Source organism: Triturus cristatus, chromosome 7, assembly GCF_964204655.1.
Source record: "Triturus cristatus chromosome 7, aTriCri1.1, whole genome shotgun sequence".
NCBI lineage: Eukaryota > Metazoa > Chordata > Amphibia > Caudata > Salamandridae > Triturus > Triturus cristatus.
In genome coordinates, this window is record NC_140590.1 from 7,721,943 (window position 1) to 7,741,298 (window position 19,356).

The 19,356-nt window shown below is 45.2% G+C and overlaps 1 protein-coding gene across 1 annotated transcript in view; it reads right to left on the reverse strand.

The window, feature by feature from the left end:
- Positions 1–12,745: 12,745 nt before the first annotated feature.
- The window catches only part of LOC146808678 (uncharacterized), an 8,528-nt gene continuing 1,917 nt past the window's right edge, over positions 12,746–19,356 (reverse strand). Inside the window, exons 2-4 of the mRNA XM_085615474.1 lie at positions 18,272–18,328; positions 15,151–15,304; positions 12,746–13,733 (exon numbers count right to left, since the gene is read on the reverse strand). Coding sequence (XP_085471600.1) covers positions 13,136–13,733; positions 15,151–15,304; positions 18,272–18,314 — 795 coding nt within the window. The 5' untranslated portion in view covers positions 18,315–18,328 and the 3' untranslated portion in view covers positions 12,746–13,135. The remainder of the gene's footprint in view (positions 13,734–15,150; positions 15,305–18,271; positions 18,329–19,356) is intronic.

Consider the following 19,356-nt stretch of genomic DNA (forward strand, 5'->3'; position numbering starts at 1 on the left):
GACCAGAAGTCTTCACAAGGCCCCCAAAAATCTGCATCAGGGGGTGAATCCCAATCTAATAAAGGAAAAGGCCAAAAGAAACCACTGGACAAGTGATTGCACCAAGTCCAAAGACTCAACTCTAGCCACCATTGCCCCTAAGGCACCTGCTCCCCCTAGTGCAGTTCCAATTGGTGGTGGGAATACACAGAATAAGGGTGTAGTAGGGTTGACCCTGGGTTCTGAGATGGACTCTGGCCTAGTCAGAGTTCCAACTCAGGCTGTCCTGATCTGTGATGGAGGCATGGATATGTCCTCCTTTGTGAGTCCCAGTAACTTGGGCAAATACAGACAGCAGCCATTAATTAATGGAGTAGAAGCTTGGGCATTCAGGGACACAGGAGCAAGTGTCACAATGGTGAGAAAATATCTTGTGGATCCTGGGCAGATTATACTTAGTGAAGTGTACCAAGTGACCAATGCTAGCAATGTCAGGACAGACCATTCTCTGGCAGTTGTTAACTTCTCCTGGGGAGGGGTAACTGTCCTTAAGAAGGTTGTGGTAAGTGCAGACCTACCAGTACAGTGCTTGCTTGGCAATGATCTAAAAACTTCAGCTTGGGCTGAAGTGGAGCTCAGGACACATGCAGAAATGTTAGGGATCCCTGCACATGTCTTTGCTGTGACTAGGTCACAGGCCAAAATGTCAAAAACTGAACAGGCTCTAGATTCTGGAAGAATGGACCAGGTGCCTCCCCAGAGGAGGAGCAGTAGGGTTAAGGCAGTGCCTTCCCCCCTGACTCAGAATACAGATCAGCCTCCTGAGGGAGATGATCTTGGACCTGAAGAAGGAACTGTCCCAGACAAGTTTGAATCTGACCAGGTTGAGTTCTTGGGGACAGGGGGCCCTTCCAGGGTAGATCTGAGCCAGGAGCAGAAAACCTGCCCCTCATAAAATCTATTGGGATGATGGACTCCTTTACTCAGAGAGTAGAGACCCCAAGCCTGGTGCTTCCAGGAGGTTGGTAATACCTTTGACGTTTAGGGGCTTCCTATTGACATTAGCCCATGATATTCCCCTAGCAGGACACCTGGGCCAGAACAAGACTTGGGACATAATTGTTCCTCACTTTCACTGGCCACACATGTCTGAAGACACAAAGGAGTTTTGTCGCTCCTGTGTAACCTGCCAAGCCAGTGGCAAAGCAGGTGGCACTACAAAGGTCCCCCTGATACCACTACCTGTGGTGGGGGTTCCCTTTGAGAGGGTGGGGATTGACATTGTTGGCCCCATGGATCCTCCAACAGCATCTGGGCACAGATTTATCCTGGTGGTAGTTGATCATGCCACCAGGTACCCAGAAGCCATTCCCCTAAGGACCGCTACAGGACCTGTAGTGGCAAGAGCTCTCTTGAGTGTGTTCTCAAGAGTAGGCTTTCCTAAGGAGATAGTATCTGACAGAGTTGCAGAGTTGTTAGGGGACATATCAGCAACACCCGGCGATAATTATCGCTCAGTGTTCTTAGCGTGAGGATAATTATCGCCGGGTAACGTGGATTTTTATCGCTGAGATAGCGTGCTATTAACAACGCTTATCTCCTCAGCGATAAAAATCCTCACGCTAACTGCCTAACGTGAGATTATCGCTGGAAACCCACATAGTGTGGCGTTAGCTTGCTGATAGGGACTCACAAACTTAGCCATGATATCCACCTTCCATAGGATATCATGGCTAAGTCAGTCCTGAAGCAGGCATAAGGAAAGTAGGGGTTATCGCTACTTTTCCTGACGCTATGCTTCATAGCGTGGGGCTTGATGATAGGAGAAATGTCGCTTAGCGACATTTCTCCTGTCATGTTAGGTCAGGAACGCCCACTTTGCATCTCGTTAGAGATGCCAAGCTGGGCTTTAGGAATCCCCATGCTAAAGCAAGGTTTCACGCGTTAGCGTGGCCTTGCTAATTAGGCGATAAAATTATCGCCGCTTTTCGGACGAAAACGGCCGCAAAAGAGGCGATTATTTTTTATCGCCAGCTTGTAAATATGCCCCTTAGATACTCCTTCATTTGGCTGAAGTGTCACTTTTCTTCTCACAGTTTTCAGTTTTTCATTGATAATGTTTGTGTCCAGAATTCTGAGATTGCATAGTCTGACGTGGCTAACTAACACATTCATTCCAGGTAAGATGTTTGTAACAGTTTAGGACTCTTCACACAACAAAATCTGCTAGGAGAGTTATACAATAATGGGGTACCCCGAGAGACCACTGGACCCGGGTGAATTATGGTACAGAAACAAGTGATCACAGCAGTACCCACTTACCCAGCATCACGAGCGCCCACCTTCCCTTTTTAAGCACTTTTTCACCTCCAGCGGGAGCACCGGTATTATATACGAATAATGTACTGACCACCCACGCTGTTTTCCATTGAATAAATCAATATGTTTTGAACTAAATCCATTGTGAGATTTGACTGCATGGTGAAGGTATGATCTATATGTTAAAGTGGGTGCTGCTGTGACCAAAACTTCAGGAGAGTCACCAACCTTTTCTTTAAGAGAATATAATAAGGAATGGTCGACCACTGACAGTAGCCCAATTTCAACACTCACCATCAACTAGGGGCGCTCCCTCCCTATTCTGGTAAGACATTAATAGCAACCCCTTTTCAAGAAATTGGCAGTTATTTTATTAATTATCATCTGAATGGTAGTATGTCAACACAAGAGACCAAATACACCATCAGTAGTAGTGTGAGATGCTCATGAGGGTAGGGCCCTGTTAGAAATGGGGTGTCTTCTGGGCAGTCGGTATGCACCTTGTCCAAGTAGGGATCCTCGCTCTGGTACGGGTAAGTAGGTTACACATCTAAGATAACCCCTGCTCACTCCCTTGGTAGCTTGGTATGAGCAGTCAGGCTTACCTCAGAGGCAATGTGTAAAGCATTTGTACATGGACACACAGTAGCACAGTGAAAAACTACAAACACTCCACACCAGTTTAGAAGAATAGCCAATAAATAATTTATCTGAGTAAAACAAAACCAAAATGATTAAAATCCAACATACAGAAGTAAAGATATGAATTATGCAAGAATAAACTAAAAATACAGTTCCTTGAAGTCGATAGTACCAACCGGTGATATCACGGTGTCGTGAGCAACACAAATCCAACAGTTCAGTGGTGTGGCATCAGGAAGACCTGCAGAACAGTACCTTTGGAAAATAGGAGGCCTCAGGGGTGTGGCAATGAAATCCGAAGAGGAGGTGTAGCTGGCATCGGCAGGCATGAGTTACGAAAAGTCAGGCAGAAGTCGTTGAGACCTTGGTGTCACACATGCTGTAGGGCGATGTCAAGGTAAGGAGCGCTGTTATCGTCAATGCCTGGGCAGTGACATCATCGCGGTCGATTAATCATGTTCTTCACGAGTGGTGATTCAGGCTTCAGTTCGGGCAGTGGTGCGGCGTCGGCGCTGAGGCGCTGTCATTGGCTCACCTATGGTTGCGATGTGAGATGGGACAATGCATCGTGCTCTTCACGAGCGGTGCCCACAGCCACGGTGCAGGCAGTGGTGCGGGGTCGGTGTTGAAGCGCTGTTGTATCGATAGGCCCAGGGCTGCGATGTGAGATGGGGTGATGTGTCATGCTTTTCACGAGCGGTACCCTCAGCCACAGTGCAGGCAGCGGTGACGATGTCAGAGTCAATGGCGCTGTCGTTGGAACACCAGGGGCGTTGTGGCAGTACGCTTTGCTCTTCATGAGTGATGCTCTCTGCTTCAGTGCAGGCAGCAGTGTAGAAGACGGCGTTAAGCGATGTCATTGCAGTAGATGTGTCGCATTCTCGACGAACAGGTGCAATGGCTTTGGTGCAGGCAACGGCATTGATGAAGGCATCAGAGTGGCTTCTCTTGATTTCCAGCACACCACTCGGTTCCAAAGGCCCATGACTGTATTTGGTACCTCTTGGCAACAAAAGACTCTCAGCAGAGGAGTCCTAGTGCTGAAAGCAAGTTGCAGAGTAAGTCTTTTCTGGCCCTGAGACTACCAGCAGCAGGCAAGCACACAAAAGCCCTTCGAGAAACTTAGAATTGCAGGATGTAGAAAGTAAAGTTCAATCCTTTCACTGTTCAAAACAGAAGCAGCAGGCCAACACAGCAAACCAAAACAGCAAAGTGACAGTCCCTCCTCACAGCTTATCCAGCTCTCCTTCTTAGAAGAGTGTCCTCAGTCCAGACGTGTTCTGAAGTTATTGTGTCACAGTCCAGTACTTATGTCAGCTTCGGTCTTTGAAGTAGGCAAACTTCAAAGGAAAGTCTCTGTGGTACACAAGACCCTGCCCTTCCCTGACCTGGCTCAAGACACACTACAGGGGGTGGAGACAATTTTCTGTGAGGACAGGCACAGCCCTATTCGGCTGTCAGTGACAACTCCTCCCACCACTCTAGCTCTGCAAGACCCATCAGCTGGTGATGGGCCATCAGGATATGCACGGCGCAACTCAGGTCCCTTTGTGTGACTTTCTAGAGTGAATGCACAAACAGCCCAACTGTCACCTTCCCTCAGATATGGATTCCATAGGCAGGCAGAGGCACAGCAAGCAAGTGCCCACTTTCCAAAAAACAGCATTTTCATATACACGCAATTTAAAAACCAACTTCACTCGTATGTATTTTTAAATTGTGAGCTTATGGACTCCAAATGTCTATCTCTTCCCAATTGAAAGATACCCTTGTAGGATGTTACAAAGCAGCTTCAATGATAACCGATGGCAGAGATAGCCCTTGCAATAGAGTAAAACGAAATTAGCAGTACTTCCCTATCAGGGCATGAAAAAACACACCAGTACATGTCCTACTTTATATGTGGTAAAAGGGAAGGTTTGGTCCTGACAAGTGGGTGCACTTGCCAGTTCAGCATGGCAGTTTAAAACTGCACACAGAGACACTGCAGTGGCAGGTCTAAGACTTAGTTGCATAATCCTTGCATGCAGGCCCACTAGAAGCATTTGATTTACAGGCCCTGGGCAAATCTGGTGCACTTTACTAGGGACTTGCTAGTAAAAACAAATATGCCAATCATGGATAACCAGTTGCTGATACATTTTATACAGGGAGCACTTGCACTTTAGCACTGATCAGCAGTGGTAAAGTGCCCAGAGTTAAAACAAGCATTTGCAATGCAATAGGTCTCGCATTCACGCGAGTTTGAGCTATTATTATTGTAATTGACAATGCCTTTTATTTATGTTTTAAAACCCAAAACATAAATAAAAGGCATTGTCCTTTACAATGCTAACAGCTTAAACTCGTGTGAATGCGAGACCTATTGCATTGCAAATGCTTGTTGAGAGCAGTTATGGGATGCTGTTCAGATCTACAATTATGGGCTTTTTCATTTTTGCCCCTCTTTCTAGGTGTGCTCTAAGATGTGGAGGAGGGCTCCACATCTTAAAACTGCTGTTTGTGCCGTACTTCAGCCAGAACAGGTGTCGTCATATTCTCCTTTTGTGTGGTTCATATTCATTTAGGAAATTCCCCTCACTTTCTGGGATCTTTTCTAGTGTGTTCATATTTGGACACTTTCTTAGGGCGGTCATTTGACTTTTTAACCCCTTGTGTGCCCATGACAAGCTGGACTCGTCATGGGCCGCGGTTGCCCTGTGCCCATGACGAGTCCAGCTCGTCATGAACCCCGCCCGCTAATGCAACGGCCGGCACAGGGCGGGGAAAGGGCGTGGCACACAAGGGGTTAAATAACAAACTCTATAAATATAGGAGCATTACCGGCCTCCTGAAACACTGGTCTCACAGTATTATTTTTGTTGTTATCGTTTATTAGAATTGTACTGAGGGATTTTTCCCTCAGTGACTGGTTTTTGCGCTGCTTTGTAGCTTCTTACGTGCACTTATATTAATTTATTATTTCATATTGCCATTTATGCCTTTTTTCATACAACTCTTCCTTCTGGTTTTCGGTGTTTTTCTTTATTTAGGCTCTCCGCTTGGAAATGTGCACTTCTGCAGCTTTACCGTGAGGTTCTTCATTGGAAACGCATCTGCCGTAGGATCCTCTCGCCTGGATTGGCTCATACTGAGGATTACCCCTGGCATATAGTTAAATGTTGTGGTATTGGTCATAGGTGCGTTTGGCGCTACAAGGGAAATTCACATTCATATGTTGATATTCATTTATATGACGGTGCTGTAAGGTGTAGAGAAACCACCAACTCTACCCAGACGAGCAAGAGCTCTACGTAACAGTTCAGCAAATCCCCAGCACTCGTAATTATTACAATTTCAAAGCGTTTTTTGACGTGTAAGTCAGGAAAAAACATTAACATCAAAATTCATATGCGAGGTTTTTCTTCCTTGTTCTTTATTTTCCAATGGAACATCCTAGTCACAGCCAACACGTGTTTCGTCGTGTAGGGACAATAATCCCACGACTTCCTCAAGGCTGTGTGAATTAAAAGACAATAAATACCATATGGCATTACAAACTTCTAAAAGAGGGGTCGTGTAGGTTAACATTACAAGTCAACATTGTCTTGAATAAGTACAAAGAGGTTTCACATGCAGTGAAACAGTATACAAAGATATATGAATAGGAATCCATTAAAATCCGAAGTGAAGAGATGCACATTGCAGGTACATACAAATAATCATTTGGAAAGAAGTGTACCAACGTGAAAAGAGATCAAAAGTTTTTTTGTAGGTATCTAATAAGACTAGCGACCAAAAGAGGATGGAGAGAAAAGGAAGGGCGTGCAAAAACAACGTGACCTGATCCCGCCTAGTAAGATACTAAGTTACTAGGATACTAAGTCGTGATTAACGAGATGAAAGTGACGAAGTGAGTGACAAGACAGCATGCCAATCATAGTGAATCCACTTATAACGAGGCCAATGGCCAAGCATATTTACCTATTTTCTATTCAATAGGATCTCTATTGTAAGGAAACACAATAAAGGGACAAGTGCGTTAGTGCTCTAGTCCACAAGGTATTGTTGATTCTCTATGGCGAGTGTGTACAAACCAAACCTACTTGTTATGTGGTTAAAATTCCAGACCACATGGGGGTCAAATCCAGGATGGGGACAGTCAAATTCTACGGTCTCTTAAACAACGAAGCGTACGTTTAGCGCTGAGCTGTAAGTAGTAAATGTGCCAGTCAGTACTAATAAGTAGAAATATACTAACGGGTAAACATGTGATCACCTAATATTATTATATGGCAATTGATTACCAAGGCTGTCATTATATCTATCAGTTGATAAATATCGAGAATCGTTTAGCTGTCATGAGCTCACAATTGTATTCGCTGGCTGCAATCAGCGTTCACCAGATCCCTACCTTAATAAGCGTTTGCTATACTACGTTCAAACAGTGAATACTCTCACCCAAATTCTCAATCTGTATCCCGTTATCTTAGTCTCTTATATTCGCCAGCTAAAATCAAAGTTCACCAATTCCTAACAAGATAGACGTTGAACACGCTACGGTAAATAGTGAAATTCCTTACCCAACTTCTCAGTCGCTATCACGTTGTCTTAAACTTCCCATCCAAACCGATACAGTGGAGCCGAGTGCAGCTATCCGTGAATTAAGATCTCTCTAATGTGACGAGCAAACCCAGCCAATATACTTCCGGGTCGCGTGCAGGGTCTTGCGTCAAGACGATAAACATAGAAATAAGACTATGCCGAGTCATGTAGTCTTAGTGAGTACTCCTCCGTGAATATCTAATGGGGGAGATATCAGGTCACCAATTTAATATGGTTATAATTTAAGTTTAGTATTTAGTAGTTAGAAAAAAAAATTTTGTTAAATGAACTATGTAAGCATCAGGAATTCTATTGCCATATTTGCAATGCGATACGGTGTATCTAAATCGTCTCAAATTGCCACAGAAAACCGAAATACAAAGACAGCCGAATCCGGTGTGCACTCGATTATTGTGTGTCATGGATATACCATTTTCTAAGTGAGAAGGACAGCATGCTTAATGTCCTTTGCAATCCTGATGTGCTAAAACCGAACTCTATGTGCTGAGTCTTCAAGTCAGAGGAACGAACTGAGTGAAACGCTCACTCTTGCGCTGCTATATTCAGATTTTTATATCAACCGTGTGTCCTCCGTTCTCTCCATCTGTTGTGGTCTTACATATAAGGTATCTTTGTTTCATAGAGTATGAAACGGGTTGTATATTCCAATGGTTGTACATTCCTAAAGACATAGACATCATAACACAGAACATGATTAACCTATGTGGTTGGTTCATCTTACTTGAACAAACTTGTGATCATAATGTCCATCAATACACATAGTTACTGTTCTCATTTGATCATAATAGCTGACACATCCTGTCTATATATGAAACACAAGGAAATGAACATGAGAGGGCACGCATATTATCTGCCCAGGAAGTAATGTAGCTCATGATCAATATTTAAGCCACATTCCGTGCTCCTCAATTTTAAAATCCATAATGCTTCCTTGAGTCTAAGTGTCAGTTCTCGGTTTCCACCCCTTGGGTGTTTGGGTATATGGTCAATGCCATAGAATTCAAAACTCTTATTAACTGTTTGTTCTGAGCAGATAGATGTATGTGCTGCTATAGGGTATCTCATATCCCCATTTTTTACCGCTCGTATGTGTTCCCCAATTCTGTTTCTTAAGGGTCTGATAGTACTGCCGATGTATCTCTTCCCACATTTGCATTTGATGGCATAGATCACAAATTTGGTCAGACACGTAATATTGTATCTGATTTTAAATGTTTTCCCACCTGGTCCTTGAAATTCAGTGATTCTGGGAAGCGCCCATTTGCACGCCATGCAATGGCCGCAGCCAGAAAAACCAATAGAGTGTTGCGACAACCAGTTGTCCACATGCTTTGGTATTGGATAGCTGGGGCTCAGAATATTTCTGAGTGTGAAGCCTCGTCTGTAGGTGATATCTGGTTTGTCTGTGACTACTTCATTTAGGGATTTATCTGCCTTCAGTAGATGCCAGTGTCTATTAAGGCTTCTTTTAAGGATCCCTTAAATATTACGTGTCTGACCAAATTTGTACTTATTCAAGACAATGTTGACTTGTAATGTTAACCTACACGACCCCTCTTTTAGAAGTTTGTAATGCCATATGTTATTTATTGTCTTTTAATTCACACAGCCTTGAGGAAGTCGTGGGATTATTGTCCCTACACGACGAAACACGTGTTGGCTGTGACTAGGATGTTCCATTGGAAAATAAAGAACAAGGAAGAAAAACCTCGCATATGAATTTTGATGTTAATGTTTTTTCCTGACTTACACGTCAAAAAACGCTTTGAAATTGTAATAATTACGAGTGCTGGGGATTTGCTGAACTGCCCCTGGCATATATAGCAATGTGATATTAGTGTTGTATTCTCTGTTCTTTAGTCATTGAGAGGATGCGGTTTGAATCTTCTTTGTCTTATTAGTTAACTTTTAATGTTTACTTTTCTTTTTGTTCTTCTTTCCTCTCCCTTCTTACCTGCTTTTTCTACACAATTAGTGAGTTGTTCGTCGTTCCCCGCTATCTATACAAAAATAGAACTTGTATCTCCAGAGGAGCATTTCTCCTTTCTGGATGGTAAGTGGAGGGTCCTCTATATTCACGATAAATTTGGTCATAACGAATAAAAAAAATGTTTTGTCCAATTATATTTTGTCTTATCAACTTAAACTCCAAATTTTATCACTCAATGAAATGTCTTATGCTTATTTCTAATTTAAGGATGTACACAATATACCTTTTTATTGTTTGTGATTGTTTGAATTGGGCGTAATTGGTATACAGGGCGATGGGGTTTTTAAAAAAAAAATATATATTTTCCCCCATGGTCCAATGATTAAGCTGCTTGGGGAACTCCATGTGCTGTTATATCCATCAGGGCGTCCACGATAATAGCAATGGGTATTTGATTGCAGCAATATAACCCCTTCTCTCTCAATGGTTGTCCTAGGGAGGTGCAACTTCTTGCGCTCCTATTTGGTAACCAAGGGCGGAAAATGAGGACCAAAAAAATAAATAGAAAAATTAGAACTTGTATCTCCAGAGGAGCATTTCTCCTTTCTGGATGGTAAGTGGAAGGTCCTCTATATTCACGATAAATTTGGTCATAACGAATAATAAAAATGTTTTGTCCAATTATATTTTGTCTTATGAACTTAAACTCCAAATTCTATCACTCAATTAAATGTCTTATGCTTATTTCTAATTTAAGGTTGTACACAATATACCATTTTATTGTTTGTGATTGTTTCCCTTGCATTTGTGAATTACATTCTAAGTTGTGTAAATGTTTAGTCTGAATAGGTTGTATTTGTACTGAATATTAATATTTTGTGATAGTGTCTTGTTGTTCTTTTTCTCTTTTTTTGTGTACATGTTAGAGTTTAAAAGTTGTGTTATTTGATATTTATGTTGACCTATGTGATGTTTGTTTTATATGTCTGTTGGTAGTTCCTTTTGTGTAATATAAATTGTATTTATATGTATTGCAGCCCTGAAGAAGCCTGCCACGGGTAAAACGCGTTGGGTGTATTGGCTTTCCTCTTAAACATTTGAAATAAAGGATCAAAAAATTCAAAGACTTCCTCTCGTTCTACGAGCTCGGTGTTTGGCATTTGTGCTCTTCATACTTTTATCGCTTGTTTATGTTGCCTTTTAGAGTTTTTGTTTGTCGTTTGGACTGGTGCAAGGTGCCCACTTTAACTGGTGGACAGCATATACCAGGCCAACTTCTCACAATGTCTACTTATGTTCTTTCATTTATAGGTTAGAAATCCCCACTTACTTACTAAACGCACCAAGTGACCCTAGGAAATTGAATAGGGTACATGAACAGTTTTTTTTAAGCCCACAAGTGGGCAGAGGAAGACCCACGCCTGAAACTCCTAAATTGTGAAAGGTGAGAGGAGAGACGCATTGGTGCCCTTGAGTAGGAGCGAGAGGCATGGGCTAATTGTGGAAAAGCAGAAAAATGAAATACATATGTTATCTTCCTTTCCAGAGTGACTGCATCATGTGCAACTTTGAGAATACATCACATGCTTGAACTAATGAACAATGGGTAAATAATACCATTCCTGGCATCTTGATCTGAAAGAAAAGGCCAGGTATAAGAGTTCGTATCTCACTGGACAGTGAGTGTAAAGGATCTTTAGTATGAATGTAAGGGATGTTTGAGACTGGAAGTAGTGTAATCTTGATGTAAGCTTGATTGATAGTTTATTGACTCCCCTCAGGTGCATAAATGGATGACATTAAGCTTTGGAATTTTGATGGGAACCTGATTGCTGGTTGAGTGATTCCATTTGGGATCTGAATAAAAGTAGCAAAGAATGGTGCTGTACAAACTTGCATGGTGGGGTATAGTAGCACGAACACCCCTTTTGGTAACTGATATGATAGAAGAAATGCCTCGGAATGTTGAGTCGAGTACAATGAAGATATTCTTTGCAATGGGATTTGTCGCCATGAAAAAATAGTGGTGTAATTGTTAATATTTTCTAACAGAGGTTTTTAAAACTATTTGCTGTGAATTCTTGTGGGAGATTGTGTATTTTTCATTTTTGTGCTGAAGAAGGTTGTAACACATGTAAACTACACCGAAACGCGTCAACATACTTTTAGATGCAGGATCCACCTGACATTGTGATATGGCAGATGATTATCCTTGTGGAGCACTATGTATTACTTTTAATGACCATAGCGGACCGGCAGCACTTCAATAGACCTGTGTGCAGTGTTTATGTTTTCTCCCTTTTTATATCCATTTGTGATTATGAAATATTTGTTACTGTTATAAAATCTTTGTGCCATATTGTGCAGAGGGGTTCAATGAATGTATAGTAATGTGAAGCATCTTCTGTATGCAAATCCAGTCTTTTATGTATATAAAAAAATGAAGTGTGGAATCACTACTTTATAATTATGTTCATGAGTACTTTTTGAAAATATTAGATCCCTGTGTGAAAACCAACACGCAATAAAAACTCTGTGCAACTTGATATTGATGTTGTATGAATTGATGGTTGTACACCTTTGTGGTATGAGAGAATGTTGTTGATTGGTTGTTTGAAGACCTACCTGGGATTTATTTGTTTCCCCAAGGGCAGTATTGATTTTACAGCTGACACAGTGCTCTGTCCCCTTGGTCTCGGGGCCCCTCTCTCATGTCTAGTAGGCATGACTGTAGAGAAGCAGGCCTTGCGACACCAGAGCAGCTAGGCTATGTCAGCCGAGGGTGATAGCACTTGAGGCCTGAGGGCACCAACACCTACCACATCCACGGCTATGTAACCAAAAACTGCCACTACACCCACTGCCCTGTAACCGCAGACTGCCACAGACCTCACGCCTGCCCACCCAGAGTTCAACCTAACCCTGAGAAAAGACCATTGGTGGAAATGAACAGTTCCTTCAGGTCTTCTCCCATTTTCAAGGTCTGTATCCATGTTTTGATCAGTCAAAACATTGATACATTAACATCAAGTACATTTGCAGCATTTCAGACACTTCCAAGCAGTGAGCTAGAATTCATGCCAGACGTGGAGAGTTCAACATGTTCTGGAAGACTTTGAGTGGCAGTGAATTAATCACTCGCGTTCACAAAGTCAACCTTTGCAAGGAATTCCTTTCACAACAGCTTCCGACTGGTGTTCTTGCTCCTGTTTGCAGATAAGTACAGTCCATAGCTTTGCCTTAATTAAAGTTAGGAGACCACACAATTAGTTAAATATACACATTTTTATTTTAACACTGATTGGACAAACCAAAGCTGAAGTATATGAGATGTAGGTGATACAAAGCAATGGGTCGGCAGAAAAACGTGCCACTCCTGGGTGCTGCGCAAGTGCTGAAGGAGCATGGATCCACCTGACACGCAGTGGTAGGGTGGCAGGAGCACGTGCCACTCCTGGTTGCTGCGCAAGTGCTGAAGGAACAGGGATCCACCTGACACGCAGTGGTAGGGTGGCAGGAGCACGTGCCACTCCAGGGTGCTGCGCAAGTGCTGAAGGAGCAGGGATTGAAATCAAATGAAGCGATGGGCTGGCAGAAGCACATGCAGCTCTAGGATTCTCCAGGAGTTCTCACAGACCAATCAGGAAGGCTTTTTAGTGATTAGTTGAACTTCTTGAGGAAGTTTCCCCAGAGTGTGGACAGCTGTTTCTGCAGGTCCTCGGCGTAGGGGTTGAGCTTCTCCTTCAAGTCTTCGGCGTAGGGCTCAAGGTTCTGCTGCACAGCCTGTACTTGTTGGGCCAGCTGGCCCTGCACCTCCTGGGTGAAGGGGCCCAACCTCTGCTGGTACTCCTGAATACGCTGGTTGATTTTCTCCTTCAGCTCTTCAGTGAAGGGGCTGATCTTCTCCCTCAGCTCCTCCAGACCCCGGACGATCTTGTCACGCACTTCCTCGCTGCTGGAGGACAAGCTCTGGCGGAAGGTCTCGGAGTTCTGATCCATCTGCTCCCGGATCTGGTCGGCGTAGAGGATGACGCTCTGGCGCAGCTCCTCCACGTTGGCCTTGATCTTCTGGTTGAGCTCGTCAGCGTAGGGGCTCACCTGACGATTCACGGCCTGCAGGTCATTGAGGATCTTCTGGCGGAGGACCTCAGCATCCTGCCCCAACTTTTCCACAAGCTCTTGGGAGAGCGGGCTCACCTTCCCTTGCAGTTCCACGGCATAGCCATTGGCGTTGTTGATGCTCTCAAGGATCCTGTCACTGGAAAGAACCACATGAGAGAGTTATCCAATGGAAAAACGCTTCCCCGATTTATATTTACTTCCTCCTGAACCAGATGAAGGATAAGAGTTTGCTTATCTCTAGCACCCCTTGATCGAAGCTCCTTAAGGCATACTAAAGCATATACTGAAAAAAGACAACATGAATATTCAGAAACAGGAATAATTTCCACAAGGAGAGAAGACTCTGCTAAAGATTGTGAGGGGGACAATCAAAGCCGAGATATCAACGGGTCACAATATCACAACCAGAACATCTAAGGACGTCAACGAGATAAGTGCACAGTGGGAGGAAAGGATGCACAATTCTTAACTCCACATCCACTTGCATTGAAGACATCGATGTCACTAAGGTACGCATATGTGGAGCCAGGTGCTTTCGATACTTTGTCCCTCAATATTCTGGACACATTATTGTGACCCGTTGATATTCTGTCTTTAGAAATTCCCACTCAACAACGCTGCTAACAAAGGTATTGGCCTCAAGGTCCACCTAGTCTGTCTTTACCTGGAGCCTAAGAAGTTTGACATCCTAATGCCAACGAAGAGGGAAGGATCAGATGAGAAGATGCTTGCATGTCCCACCGTCAACATTCCCTTTCTTACAAGCTTGTGAACTCGAAGAGGCATGGCCTCAATGTGATTAGGGGGCCTAAAAAGATGGCACTTTGGATGGACCACCGAGGTCCTTGCATGGTGGTACAGCTGGGCTCCTGCTGTAGTCTGCAGGAGCAGAATCAGTAATGGGCAGCTTTCTGTGAAGACCACCAGGTTCTTATAGTGAATGAGGTCCCATGGAAAGGCTCTGACCCCACAGTAGGACTTAACTACAACTCATGAGGAACCACATGTCACACCCCCACTGGACTTACAGCCCTGCTCTGGAAGCACATACAACCCATGCTCCTGGAGCAGCGGCACTTTAACAGCACCTCCTCCCTCTGCAAGAACCACTCCGGGGGCTTTGGTGAAGCACTGGTGGTGGAAGTGCATGGGACCAAAGGGGTCTGACTGCACCAGTGGCTCAGGTGTTTGCCCCTAGGGGTGGCTGCACAAGGAACAGTGTGTCCATAGTGTTTTGTGAATATGTGATTCAATTCAACTGAGTAAGATGAGTTAATACTATGGCGCGGGATGCCTGCCCACTGTGTCACGATGAAACGCCCACCACATCCTGACATTTAGCCCCCCAGGTTTCACTAAGAGGTTCTTCCTTTCAGGCACGCCCTCACTGTTACCGCAGCCATCAGTTCACCACGGAGTCACTCAGGGGTGAACCTCTCAGGTCCATGATCTCATGGGCTCCGCCTCCTACGCTGCGCTCACTGATGGAGTGGCCGTCACGTTATAGGCCATTGCTCCCTGATGTCACACTCTAGGTAGAGAGTTTCACTCACTTGATCTGTTGGCCCCACTCCGACTGCTTGATCTTCTCCAGAATGTCCTCCTTGGTGCTGGTGGCCTTGGCCACATATTGCCAGAAGGAATCTTTCACCTGCTCCAGCTGCGTCTTGGGCTCCTCGTGCCAGTGCAACAGGTTGGCCTGAGCCCCTGCAGAGAGGAAGAGTGTGCCGTGAATCTCATAACACTCACCGCAAACACCCTGAACACGAGCAGGGCTCCGGAGCTACACCCTCTGGGAGGACAACCTATGACAACAATACCCGGAAGGTCACAGACACCACACACAACCAGTGCTATGTACACCCTCAACACGAGCAGGGCTCTGGAGCTACACCCTCTGTGAGGACCACCTATGACAACAATACCCGGAAGATCACAGACACCACACACAACCAGTGCTATGTACACCCTCAACACGAGCAGGGCTCTGGAGCTACACCCTCTGTGAGGACAACCTACGACAACAGTCACAGGAACCACACTCACTACCAGTGCAATGTACACCCTGGCCATGAGCAGTGCTCCAGGGCTACACCTCCTACGAGGATAATCTATGATGACAACACTCGGACTGTCACAGGCATCACCCTCACAACCAGTGCAATATAAACCTTCACAACTTTATCAACAATAACCATTCCGGGAAAGCAAAAGCAACTTCGAAAATTATCCACGAACACAACATCTGCTTTTACAATCACTTGAACTGTTACAGCACTAAGATGGTTTTGGGCACTGTGGAGGGTCACTCATGAGCAACACAACTTCTCTTGGATAAACTCATCGTCAAGAGCAGCACTGGGAGAACAAAAGAGGAGCACCCCTAGAGAACCACCGATGAGCAACACAACATCAAAAAAATCCCATCACCAGTAACACCACTGACAGAATGAGGGACAACCCAGAGAACCACCGATGAGCAACACAACATCGAACAAAACCCATCACCAGTAACACCACTGAGATAATGAGGAACACCCCAAGAGAACCACTGATGAGCAACACAACATCGAACAAAGCCCATCACCAGTAACACCTCTGAGAGAATGAGGAGTACCCCAAGAGAACCACTGATGAGCAACACAACATCGAACAAAATGCATCACCAGTAACACCACTGAGAGAATGAGGAGAACCCCTAGAGAACCACTGATGAGCAACACAACATCGAACAAAACCCATCACCAGTAACACCACTGAGAGAATGAGGAGCACCCCCAGAGAACCACTGATGAGCAACACAACATCGAACAAAACCCTATCCACAGTAGTAACACCACTGAGAGAATGAGGAGCACCCCTAGAGAACCACTGATGAGCAACACAACATTGAACAAAACCCTATCAACAGTAGTAACACCAGTGAGAGAATGAGGAGCACCCCTAGAGAACCACTGATGAGCAACACAACATCGAACAAAACCCACCACCAGTAACACCACTGAGAGAATGAGGGGCACCCCAGAGAACCACTGATGAGCAACACAACATCGAACAAAACCCATCACCAGTAACACCACTGAGAGAATGAGGAGCACCCCAAGAGAATCACTGATGAGCAACACAACATCGAACAAAACCCCATTACCAGTAACACCACTGAGAGAATGAGGAGCACCCCAAGAGAATCACTGATGAGCAACACAACATCGAACAAAACCCCGTCTCCAGCAACACCACTGAGAGAATGAGGAATACCCCAAGAGAACCACTTATGAGCAACACAGCATTGAACAAAACCCATCACCAGTAACGCCTCTGAGAGAATGAGGAGCACCCCTAGAGAACCACTGATGAGCAACACAACATTGAACAAAAGCCATTACCAGTAACACCTCTGAGAGAATGAGGAGCAAAACCCTATCGACAGTAACACCACTGAGAGAATGAGGAACACCCCAAGAGAACCACTGATGGGCAACACATCAAACAAAACCCATCACCAGAAACACCACTGAGAGAAGGAGGAGCACCCCAAGAGAACCACTGATGAGCAACACAACATCAAACAAAACCCATCACCAGTAACACCACTGAGAGAAGGAGGAGCACCCCAAGAGAACCACCGATGAGCAACACAACATCTAACAAACCCCATCACCAGTAACACCACTGAGAGGAGGAGGAGCACCCCAAGAGAACGAGCGATGAGCAACACAACATCTAACAAAACCCATCACCAGAAACACCACTGAGAGAAGGAGGAGCACCCCAAGAGAACCACAGATGAGCAACACAACATCTAACAAAACCCATCATCAGTAACACCACTGAGAGAAGGAGGAGCACCACAAGAGAACCATCGATAAGCAACACAACATCTAACATAACCCATCACCAGTAACACCACTGAGAGAGTGAAGAGTACTCCAAGAGAACCACTGATGAGCAACACAACATCGAACAAAACCAATCACCAGTAACACCATTGATAGAATGAGGAGCACCCCAAGAGAACCACTGATGAGCAGCACAACATCGAACAAAACCCATCACCAGTAACACCACTGAGAGAATGAGGAGCACCTCAAAGACTCACAGTTGAACCACACAACATCGCACATTAACAAATCAACAGTAGTAACACCAAGAAGGTCTAAAGCAACTTGGGAAGTCTCCCATGACCTACATAATAGCCCTTCTTATAACCATCCTGACATCACAGGGTAAATCAAACCCATCTCCAAGAGTTACCAATGACCAACACAACACCACCTCTTACAATGATACAAAACATCATGGGGCCAGTCACTCATGACCAACACAACACCCCAACTTACAGTCATCGTGATAGGCTCAGGCGGGTCGAGACTCAGCATACGTCACCCTCAACGAGATAGCGGGTGAGCCTGTGCCATCCCAGCCATGCTGCCCATGGGGTGCGTATCACATATACAGGAAATCAGACATGGAAGGGGGAGGAAGTAAAGGGGGAGACATCACTGAGTGGTGTTTGTTCCGACCGTTCACCACTCCCCCGCTACTCCCTTCCAGTGCTTGGTCACAATATACCATCACCACCACTGCCCACCCTACTGCACTTGTCCTTCCACTCTCCACCAGCCAGATCTGACCCTCCACTGCACACCACGTTAGCTTTGTTCCCATACATACCAGCAAAGAGGGCCAGCGACAGGAAGACGGTGATGAGCTTCATGATGGTCAAGAGTCCTGCGGGGGAAGGGGAGAAAATGTCACAAAGGGAACAGGAAGCTGGACGGTCTGTGTTTTCCTTCCCAGACTGCTCCCTCCTCGCCAGACTGCTCCCTCCTGACTAGAATGTGCCCTCCTACCCAGAATGTGCCCTACTGACCAGAATGTGCCCTCCTTCCCAGACTGTGCCCTCAGACTAGACTGTGCCCTTCTGACCAGACTGTGTCCTCCTGAATAGAATGCACCCTCCTCACCAGGCTGTACCATTCTGGCCAGAATGGCTTCTCCCTTCTGAGCCCTCGTCTGCCCTTCAGGCCTCTGTGAACCAACCCTCGCAGCTCCAATCCTTCCTTCTTCCAGGCCTGTGCTTCTCACTCTTATTCACCATCAACTTCTCTATCGCTCACAGAGTGTACCCTCCAAACTTCAATGACTCAATCATCTACATCCTCTTCCCTCTCTCCTTTGCTCCCTCTTGCCTCTCTTCCTTACTTTCCTCTTCCCTCTTCTTCCTTTCCTTCCTCTTCCCTCTCTCCCTTTCCATCTCTCTTCCCTCTCTCCCTTTCCATCTCTCTTCCCTCTCTCCCTTTCCCCCTCTTCCCTCTCTCCTTTCCTCCCTCTTCCCTCTCTCCCTTTTATCTCTCTTCCTCTCTCCCTTTACTCTCTTCCCTTTCTCCCTTTCCCTCTCTTCCCTCTCTCCCTTTCCTTCCTCTTCTCTCTCTCCCTTTCCTTCCTCTTCCCGCTCTCCCATCCCTCTCTCTTCCTCTCTCCCTCTCCTCCCTCTTCCTTCTCTCCTTCCCTCCCTCTTCCCTCTCTCCTTTCCTCCATCTTCTCTCTTCCCTCCCTCTTCCCTCTCTCCCTTTCCTCCCTCTCACTCCTTTCCTCCCTATTCCTCTCTCTCCTTTCCTTCCTCTTACCTCTCTCCATTTCCTCCTCTTGCCTCTCTCCCTTTCCTCCTTCTACTTCCTTGCTCCTCCACTCTCCTTCCACCCTCTCCCTCTCTTCCTCCTCTTCCTCTCTTTCACTCCTGTCCTCCTCTTCCCTCT